General features: G+C 41.8%; 1 protein-coding gene across 1 annotated transcript; it reads left to right on the top strand.

Moving 5' to 3' along the window:
* The first annotated feature begins 2149 nt into the window (after positions 1 to 2149).
* Positions 2150 to 3718, top strand: LOC117239403. Its single transcript, XM_033504904.1, has 3 exons — positions 2150 to 2392; positions 3124 to 3328; positions 3484 to 3718. Exons 1-3 carry the CDS (start codon positions 2218 to 2220, stop codon positions 3716 to 3718), a joined length of 615 nt encoding a protein of 204 aa, XP_033360795.1. The 5' UTR covers positions 2150 to 2217.
* The last annotated feature ends 7370 nt before the right edge of the window (positions 3719 to 11088 follow it).

Genomic DNA, 11088 nt, shown 5'->3' with positions numbered 1-11088 from the left:
GAGATGAATTTGGTAGGACTGTGCGTTTGGTTGGTTGAGGGGGTTGGGGTAGTCGTGAATTTCGGCGGGCTGGGTGTTTGGTTGGATACCTCTTTTGCTCTGAGCTTAGGGTACCTGTTCGTGTATAGTGTTTTATATGCTGGGCAGCCTTTGTAGTTGGCAGAGTGGTCCCCTTGACAGTGGATGCATTTCGCTGGGGTTTCCGGTGATTTGGCGCACTGGTCAGTGGAGTGAGTGCCTGCGCATTTAACGCAGCGGAAAGTATGGTTGCAGTATTTCTGCGTATGACCGTACCTTTGGCACCTTTTGCATTGCACTATTTCTTTTTTCACGAGCGGTAGTTCGATCTTTACTATCGCGTTCATTAGGCGACTGATGTTGTAGATTTCCTTATTGTTCGGCTTTTGTTTAATGTCTAGGAAGAATAAGGATAACGGGTCTTTCGAGACTCTATGCCTTATATTACTTACGTTGACGACTTCGTGGCCGAGTTTTGAGAGTTCGTATTTTAGTTCGTCTATGTCAGCTGAGTGGTGTATGTTTCGTAGGACCACCTGGAAAGGCCTTTCCTGTTTAAGTTGGTAGGTGTGGAAGTTGGCGTTCAGGGTCCTGAGTGTCTTGGTGAGTTTTCTGTAAGCTTCTGAGTTCGTCGGTAAACAACACCTTGTTGTTGCTTATCTTAAGGTTATATTCCTCCTTGCTGGTATCTCTCTCTAGGGACTTGGTCATTGTCTGTATGTCAATGACGTCGTCCACAAAAATTGGTGGGGGAGGGGGGATTCTCTGTGAGTGTTGGTTTGATGGCGGTTCTACGATTTCAATGGCGGTCGTTTGAGGATTCCAATACGGCGAACCTGTTGTGTGTGTTTATTTACGTTGCTGGTTCTATTTTCCTCTTCTTTGTAGTGTTAGCGTCGTTAGTGCGGAGAGTTCTGCTACACTTCTGCCACGGATGGGGGGGTAGCTCGGGGTAGCTGCGAGTCTGCTCCGGAGAGCCTGGTCGCGGTTGCTGGGCCATCATCGAGCTAGTTAATTCGGAATGAACAACTAGTCGTGAGGCTGTGAGGCTAGTATTCGAGTTGGGGTTAGGTGCGTGGGATTTTCTTCTCCCTAAAGGGTAAGGGACACTTAGCTGTGTTCTCTTCCGACGGTTGGGCGACACGTGTTGTTTTCGGACTACGCTGGGCACTAGAGACACGTCTGCACGCTTCGGCACTCCGTAGCGAACTGAAATAAGAAACTTGAAGGAGAAAAAAGCAACGGGAGGAGATGGTTTGGAAAACGAGGTATGGAAGTATGCGCCGAAGGAAGTGGTGGGGGGCGTTATGGGAGATGTTAAGGAAAATATGGAATGGAGAGGGGATACCCGAAGATTGGAGAAAAGGCGTAATATGTCCGATTTACAAGAGGGGAGACAAGGGAGCAGTGAAGAGCTACAGAGGGGTCACGTTAATGGACACGGCATATAAGATTTATGCAGGTATACTGGACGAGTGGCTGAATGTAGAGATCGAAGACAAGCTGGGAGAGAGCCAATTCGGGTTTAGGAAAGGAAGAGGAGTGATAGACGCAGTGTATGTATTGAACCACATAATAGACAAACAATTGAGCGGGGGAAGAGGGAAGCTATAGGCATGCTTCGCGGATTTAAAGGCAACATTTGATAGGGTTAGCAGGAAAAAGCTGGGGGAGATAATGAGGAGAATGGGGGTTAACGAGAAGTTAACCAGAAGGATAGAGGAGATATACGAGGAAACAAGGAACGTAGTGAGGACCAGGAACCATAACACAAAAGAGTTTTGGACAGTAAGGGGAGTAAGATAAGGGTGCCCGTTGAGCCTGACACTATTTATCATCTATGTGGGAGGGTTGGAAGAGGAAATAAGGAAAGCTCAAATGGGAGGCATAGTGGTAGGAGACAATAAGGTATGGTCACTATGACATGCGGATGACATCGTATTGATAGCGGACAGAGAAGAGGAGTTAAAGGAAACGATGAAGAGATTTAAGACATTTTTAAAGGATGTGGAACTGGAATTGAGCACGGAAAAGACGAAAGTAGTAGTGTTTGAAAAGAGAAGGAATATGAGGAGGTAAAGGAAATGGAGATGGGGTGAGCAAGAACTAGATGAAAATAGGTATCTAGGGTACATACTGCAGAAAAATGGGAGCGACGAGAAGCATATTCAAGACAGGAAAAAGAGGACAGCAATTGCGATGAAGGAGACATGGAGCGTAGGAGAAAGGATATTTAAAAGGGACTACAAGAGGAGAATGAGGATGTTTGGAGCACTGGTAGAGAGTGTAGCGTTATTTGGAGCGGAGGTGTGGGGATGGAACATAGAGGAGAGACTGGACAGGGTAAAAAGGAGATACTTGAGATGGATTCTAGGTGTTACGTCGGGCGACATTCTACATAGACCAGGCCACACACCGCAGACAGGATGGCAACCAGATGTCCGAACGCCTTCACTGCGTACCTTCAATAGTCTTAAGAGCCGATCATAAATCTTAGGAATTTCTAAGGTCCTTCAGACCGAACCAAACATCTGCACTAAGTCACTGTCTAAAGGTTATTGTTTATTACGGAAAGAGAGGAGAAGTTCGTTTTTCTCATGTACGATGTTTCACACTAGCAACTTTCTCTCGGGGGGCGGTTAACACCCTTCCTCCACCCTTCCACACCAATCCAGAAAATTAACCAATTACCAGAGAAGTACTTCCCTCACTCTCCCAACAAGAACTTGGTCTTAACAAATCAGCTTTTCTCGCATCATTAGACCCACTCATCGGACAAGTGTCCTCCGCTGCATCATCGTTACAGAAAGTCAGTCTTTATACGTTTCTTGAATCTTCAATATCTAAGCGTGCGTCGCGTACAACACCTTGTTACTCTAGCTATCGAATTTAATTGTATATTTCTAGTCAAGAAGTTGTTAGAATCAACATTAATTATATCCGTTAATTCAGTGTAAAGTCAATACAACCAGCCCTATTATCGCAACAGAAATCAGGGGATCGATCATTTCGTGGCGTCGATTATCCAATCGTAGTGGGAATTTACGACTCCCGTTGACGTGCTTCCTCGCGGTCACATCTCCCCGCGAATGGTCGAAACACTAGGCTTAGACACAACAACGCCAAACTACATTTTGAAAGAGGAGTGCAAGATAGAGGAAATAAGAGAAAAGGCACTGAAAAGAGCAGTAAGGTGTGAGGAGAAAGCCTTGGAATCGAAGAAGGAATTAGTAAAGGAATGTATAAAGGAGAGAGAAAGGAATTGGGGAAAGGTTCAGGAAGGGGAACGAGCAAGGAAAAGAAAGATGAGGTTAGAGGAGGCGAGAGAGGGAAGGACACAAGGGGAGGCAGGAGATAGACAAAAAAGGATGACGGCTAACCAAATCATAGAAGAAAGAAGGAAAAGAGAAACAGAGGAGAGAGAGAGAAAAGGATGAGGGAATCCAAATACAACGGATACTACAGAAACATAGCAAAAGAAGGACTACCAAAGTATCTAGAAGGAAGGATGAAATGGGAGGACAGAAGTATGTTAACAAGATTTAGATGTGGTAACGAAACCAGGGCAAGGGAACACTGGAAAGAGGAAGGAGAAAGAGGATGCACATTATGCAAAAAAGGAGAGGAGGACCTGAAGCACGCAGTAGAGGAATGTGAGATAACAGGAGGAGCAAGGAGAATTGTAGAAGTGCTGGTGTAGAAGTGAGACTGGAGGAGGACTGGCAGAACTGAAAGCGATAATAGCAGCAGTGGAGGGGGAGGAACGAGACGGAGGGAGCACAGCAATGAAGCAAAAGCCAAAGAAGGATAAGCGTTAGAAGGCGTGAGGGCATTAGAAGAGATGTAATCCGGAAGTCGTCCAAAGCCGAAAGGCACGGACTAAGAATAAATAAATAAAAATAAAATATTTATGTATTTGCTATAGAAGTAAAAATTTTTAATGTCCTTGATGTTTTTTCGATTCTTCTCAATTATATTTTTTTGTATTATCCGCGAATATTAATGTTATGGTCATCCGTCACTTCTTCTTCCATATTTTTGTTTATAGTGTGGCGGATGAAAAGAGAGTTTTACGTTTCGTCCCGGGACTACCGATACTCGTCAGTAAGGCTATGCCCGGTAGTCCCTGCCTTAGCCGTAGAGGGAGTCTCGCTAGGTGTGGTATTTGTATCGTTCGCCCGTATATTCGACCGCTAGCGAGGTAAGACAAACTCGTTGTCGTCGTAGCCCTCTGGTGTTGGCGGTTGGTACCCGCGGATCGCCCGGGAGGTGCTGGGCCGCGTTGATGCCTCGACCTGTCGGCGTCCTGTTGGTACCGATCCGCCACAATACATTCAAGAACGTTTATATGCTTCTTATAAATCATTGTGTAGCAAATAAGCATAATTTCTTAAACATTATACACAGAACTGTGAGCTATAATTTGGGAACTGTGTAACAGATATAGCGCATCTGTTACGTCGCGTAACACTCTACCTAGCCCAGGCCACACACCGCGGGCAAGATGGCAACCAGATGTCTTCGGATACTCACTGCGTACCCTCAATAGTCTCAAGTATCTTCCAGAAATCTCAGGAATTTCCTAGTAAAGGTCCTTTAAACCAAACAAACGTCTGTTTCCGAAGAATTTCTAAAGACTATTGTCTACCACGGCTTGACAAGGGAAAGTTAGTTTTTCTCACGTATGCTGCAACTTTCCTCCCACTAAGCACTTTCTCTCGAGGGCGGTTAAGACCCTTCGTTTAACCAATTAACAACGAAGCCTACTCCCTCACTCTCCTAACTAAAATCGTCACCAACAAATTCGATGGTCCCGTGCGCTAGACACACCCATCCTTAGCTTTCCTCCGACGCAGCATCGTCATTCAACTTCACTTCTTCTACATCGTTGGAAAAGTCAACTACTAAGTCTAAAAACTAACGCCTAACGCGGCAGTCCACACATAGCGCGAGAGTCACATACTTCACGCAAACCTTTTGTCGGTTCTCGCTGTTGTCGAACATACATCTCCCCTCCTAAATATATTATAGTGCTACGTCCATTAATACATTAACTTCCATTATAAGAGCCCTGCTCTAGCGTACATATCTATCGCATTTTCGTGCGACAAGTTGTTATCTATTTATCTCTCTTCGACAGTGTAATCTAAGTGTTGGAAATATATAATTTATAATTCTGTGAATCACAGTGTTATACAAACTCAATCACCCCTATTATCTCAACGGAAATCAGGGGATCGATCAATTCGTGGTGTCGATTGTTATAATCGTAACAGGAATTTACGACTCCCGTTAACGTCTCTCCTCGCGATTACGTCTCTCCGCAATTGGTCGAACAAACAGCATCATTAAAAGAAAATCATGCCTATGTTCTGTTTTAAAGTAGTGTATAAGATAATTTGAATAAGTTTTAAGCAAAAATTGATGCGTATAATAGAATTAGTTAGAGAAATAAAAATGCTATAGAACAAACAGAACTAGATTTCAAGCGTTTTATTAATATACGAACCTTTGGTATTGTTACATATTGTTATCGACATTGCAGCCCTTTATTCGTTTGCTTGGTGTCTTCTTTGACATGTGGCGTTCGTTGCGATATTTATAAATTTGAATGCCTTGTGAAAATAATATCCTGATACAGGAAAGGCAATGACAGATGCTCTTCGGCTTGAAGTTAGAGGATATGGTTATATCGCAAAAATTCTAAATCGATGCAAGAATGCAATTGCTGATTATATCAAAGAAGACGTAATCATGGAGAAAAAAGGGGCTAGGTCGGCCGAGAAAAGTATTTCCACGAGACGAACAATTGATGCTGAGAATAATATCTACTTCATCTGCGCTTGATAGATATTAACACTTTAAGTACTATGGACACATATATGCGAAAGCTATCTATGTCAACTGAGGATGCATGTATGCGTTTATCAATTTTTTCGACCTGCCTCGCGTTTGAGATACTTCCATCAGCGTATGAAATGGCACATGCGTACTCGTTAGCAACGGCAATAAACAAAAAGAATGAAAGTCCGTTCATCGTAATTCCTATCACACCGCGAGAGTTGCGATTGCGAATAATATTATAATAGTTGTTGAAGTGGTCACCACTTCTAAGAAAACTCTACATCTGGTCTTTTTAGTTTTCTCAAGCACTGAAGCCATCGACAGCGCGTAGACAAAAGACTGCGACGAAGTCAGGCCATATACGGTAGACAGGCGACATTGACTTCGGGGTTCTCAGTTATTGGGTAACAGAGCTAGTGTGCGGATCTGGACCAGCTCAAATTGTATTCTTACTTATTACACTTGTATTTAAATATATCTTCTGCCTTACAATTTATCCACGTGTTTTCTCTGTTTACACATCGAATAACCTCAACAGTTCGGATTTCTCGAAATCCATGGATGGGCCTTGATGACTCGGCGCTGAGGGCACGTTATCCTCTCGGAGGATGACGATTGTGCCTTCCTGGATGCTGTGTCCACCCATGTTCCCATTTACTACGGTTGATCAACTCGTTCAGATATTCCTTTGCCAGCGGTTCCAAAAATGCTGTTTGAGTGGTTCAAGATACTGCCATCTAGAGAGGCGGCTGGATGGAGTGTCCCTGAAATCTGGCTCACGCAAACTCATTAATGAATCGCCAATGAGGAAATGGCCAAGAGTGAGGACTAGGAGACCGTTTGTATCAGTGGATATTAGCGTTAGCGGTCGTGAATTGAGGATTGATTCTATTTCGATGATGAGGATGTTAAATTGTTTAAAGGTGAGTAACTCGTTGCCGACAACGCGTCTAAGGTGGCGTTTAAATGACTTCACCGCTGCTTTCCATAGCTCACCGAAATGCGGGGAATGAGGGGGGATGGAGTGCTAATTCGATTTGCTTATCTGCTAGCAATGCGTTTACTTTTTTCTTGTGCTCGTTCGACTGTAGTAGGTTATGAAGCTCCTTCAATTCGTTGTTTGAGCCAATGAAACTTATGCCGTTATCGGAGTGGATGGTTGAGCAAAACTCTTGCCGAGCGATGAATCTGCAAAGAGCGGCGATGAAGGTTTCGCTCGTGAGATCTCCAACGAGCTCAATATGTACCTCCTTAACTGCTAGGCGTACGAAGATGGTTACGTATACTTGATCTGACGCAGGTGACGATCTCGTTTCTCTTTGTTGCGAAATGCAATCGACGCCGACGTTTGTGAATGGGGGAGATTCCGTTACTCGAGCTTCCGGCAAATCACCCATTATGTAATCCACCGGTAGTGGTTGAGCGCGACAGCAATGGACGCAATCTTTTATGGTACGCCTGACTTGACTTCGGCCGTCGACGGGCCAATATCGTTGTCTTATTGCATATAACGTTTGTTTTTTATTATTTAATTTGTACTTTACAATTTGTCCAACTGGATATTTGGTAAATGTTTCTAACTTAATTGCTAAATAACATGTGGATGGCTACCCCCAGTGGCATACCATCTTCGAATTTGATTATTTTATTTCTTTAGTGATGTGAGTGTTTGTTTGTTAGGTTATGTCCTTTGTGAGATCTGTTGGGTGTTTCCTTTTTAATCTTCTTTTTATGCTTGATGTGTCGACCGTTTCCGCTGCCAGCCGGTTCGGGTGCGTTGCTATTCTTACTCTGTACCTTCTTGCAAATCTGCTAATCTCTTCCTTGGTCGTTGGTATTCCAAGGTCTTTCCGTATGTCCTCGTTTCTAACGTACCATGGCGCTTTTACTATTGTTCCAAGAATTTTAGCTTGCATTGCCTCTATTTTGGTTATATGGCTCATTGCTGCTGTTCCCCATAGTGGTATTCCGTATATTCAGATTGGTTTTATGATCATTTTATATATTTTTAGTTTCCTTTCTATACTTAGTTTGGATTTTCGACGTGTTAGCCAATACATTTGTCTCCTTGCTATCTGTTTTTTGTCTATTATTGATTTAATATGCTGTTTCCATGTGAATCGTGTATCTAAGTGGAGTCCTAGGTATTTGACTTGCCTTGCTTGTATTATGTGTATGCCGTTTAATATAATGTTTGGTGGTTTCTGTTTTCGCAGTGTGAATGTAATGTGTTTGATTTTATCGGGGTTTGCTTTAATTTGTTTTACTTGGAGCCACTTTTCTATTTTTGTGACATGTTCTTGTAGTAATGTAACAGCTGTTGCAGGGTTAGTGTGCCTGACTAGTACAGCTGTGTCATCCGCGAATGTCAGTATTTTGCTATTGTTAGTGGTTGGTATGTTGGCTGCGTATAATGTGTATGGAATTGGTCCTAAGACGCTTCCTTGCGGATCCCCTGCCTTGATGTCTTTAACTTCAGAGTATGTGTCTTTAATTTTTACGAAGGTTCTGGTGCTTAAGTAAGATTTAATTAAATGGTATATCTGCTCCGGAAATTGCTTTCTGATTGATTGAAGTAGGCTATTGTGGTTTATCTTGTCAAATGCTTTCTCGATGCCCATAAAGAGGGCTGTGCAGTATTATTTGTTTTTTAGTGCTAGTCTTATTTCATTGACCAGTCCGTGCATTTGCTCTATAGCGGAGTGTTTGTTTCTGAATCCGAATTGGCGATTCAATATTAATTTTTCCATCTGTATTATTGGTTTTATGCGGTCGTAAATTACTTTGTCTAGTATTTTAGAGAACGCAGGAAGTAATGAAATTGGTCTATATGATTTAGTTTCGTGTGGGTCTTTGCCTGATTTAGGTAACATTATGATCTGTGCCAGTTTTCATACATTTGGAAAGTATTGTATTCTCAGTATTGCGTTAACTATTATTGTCATTTGTCTTATCGCTTTTGGCGGAAGGTTTTTCAAGGTTTTGCCATTAATTAGGTCGATTCCTGGTGCTTTATTATTATTTGTTTTCTCGATTATATTTCTAATTTCTTGTGCTGTTGTTTTGGGTATGGTGTAGTGTTTGTCAGTTGATGTACTACTGGTTAGCGCATCCTCGACCGTATGCCTATTGTGGTTGCTGTTGTTGATATTATGTGGTGTAAATGTGTTGTAAAGATGGTTGGAAAATTCTTCAGCTAGCTCTTAGTTGCTTCTTGCACATGTGCAGTCTGCCTTTCTGATTGCTGGGACTAGTTTTGTTGGCTTCTTTATTTTTTTCGTGGCTTCCCATAGGGAATAGGTGAAGTTTTCGTGTGCAGAGAGTGACTCTATGAATTTTGTGAATTCGATATTGTTGTGCTCCTTTATTTTGTTTCTTATTTCCTTCGCAAGTTTGTTTAGGTGTTTTTTGTTTTCTTTTGTTCTATGTTTTTGCCATTTTGCTTTCGCTTTTCTTTCTTTCTCTAATTTTTTCGAGGATGTCTAATGGAATTATTTTTGTTTGTCTATTGGTTGATTCAGGTATAGTGGTTGCCCTTGCTGCTTCTTGAATAGTTTCTGTGAATGTTGTTACTGCTTGATCGATGTGTTCAGATGTTTTCAATGGGATGTTGCAGTTGAATTTGTTCTCAATTATTTCTTTAAATGTTTGCCATTTGGTGGTTTTATTACATAGCGTCTCTGAATTGCTGTAAAGTATTGGTTTGTTTCTGTATGTAATTATTATGGGTGTATGGTCGGAGGTAATCTCGAGGCTGGGTGCTGTGTTTAGTTTATTTGCATTTAATCCCTTTGTAACTGCAAAATCAAGTAGGTCAGGTATTTTGCTCAGGTCTGTCGGCCAGTATGTCGCTCTTCCCGTGGATAATATATTGAGGTTATTGTTTCTAGTGTAGTTTTCCAAAGTTCTACCTCGTGGTGCTGTGATTCTTGATCCCCATAGTGTGTGCTTTGAGTTGTAGTCACCAGCTGCAATATACTTGTCACCTAAGTGTCGAAAGTACTCTTCCCACATTTGTGATGAGATTTTGTGTCGCGGTGGTACATATACTGCTGACAACTGTAAATGGTTCCTGCTAGTTTGTACAGTAACGGTGGTTGCTTGTATATGTTCCTTAGTAACCTGGATGTGTAAGTGATGTTTAATGTCGTTTTTTATTACTATTTCGGCCCCTCCGTGTGCTTTTCCTGAGGGATGCTTGGTGTCATATATGGTGTAGTACGGTATTTTTATGTAACTTTTTGTAGTAAAGTGTGTTTCTGATACGAGTATTATGTCTATATTATTGTTGTACAGGAATGTTTTAGTTTCTAGGGCCCTTTGTTGTAGGCCGTTATAGTTCCAGGCGGCTATTTTAAACATGTCCATTTTTATTTTTTGCTCAGCATGTTAGTAAGTAGTTGTAGCATGACTGTTATTTGTTGTGTTTGCTTTCTGAGGACTGCGTTTTGTTCGCTTATCATTTTTGTAAGTATTTGGGTGTTTTTTATGGATTGTTTTAGTAGTTCTTTGATTTCTGTAGTGTCGTTGCTATGATTGTTCTGATTTTGATTGTCTGAGGGTGGCGACTGGTTGACTACTTGCGCGTAGCTTCGGCTACCACCGGTGTTGGTGTTACTGTGGTTATTGTTCATTACGTGCTGTGGATTTGATGTTGTCATAGATTCTGTGTTATCCTGTTACGTGTGGAAATTGTTGTGTGTCCTGTTTCGATGCGGCGGAAGAAATTTGAAGTTGTTTTCTGACTAAACAGCCTTTGTAGCTACCTGGGCGATTTCCACCGCAATTGTAACATTTTATATCATTTATTTTTCCCGTGTGTGGACAGTTCATTGTTAGATGCTTTCCTGCGCATTTGATGCACGCCGGGTTTCTGTTGCAGTAATTTTTTGTGTGTCCATATTGTTAAAACCATACATTGCGGTATGTTTTTTTTGTGTCTGGGTGGCTCGACTGTAATTATTGTATTTAGAACTTTTTCAAGTTCGAAAATTTCCTTGTTATTATTGTTAGGTTCAAGCTCTATTAAAAATAGCGGTAATGGTTGTTTAGTATCAAATCTGGTTATATTATTTATTGTTCTTACCTGATGTCCGATCTTGGCTAATTCCTCGCATATGTTAGTTGTATTTGCCTTAGGGTGTAAACCTCTGATTACTGCTTTGTAGCTTTTATCAGTTTTGGGTTGGTAAGTATGATACCCAACGTTTCTTTCTTTTAGTGCTT

Source organism: Bombus vosnesenskii, unplaced genomic scaffold (assembly GCF_011952255.1).
Source record: "Bombus vosnesenskii isolate JDL3184/JDL3185 unplaced genomic scaffold, Bvos_JDL3184-5_v1.1 scf7180000013991, whole genome shotgun sequence".
NCBI lineage: Eukaryota > Metazoa > Arthropoda > Insecta > Hymenoptera > Apidae > Bombus > Bombus vosnesenskii.
The sequence above is the reverse complement of the archived record's forward strand: the minus strand, read 5'-3'. Positions and strand labels throughout refer to the sequence as shown.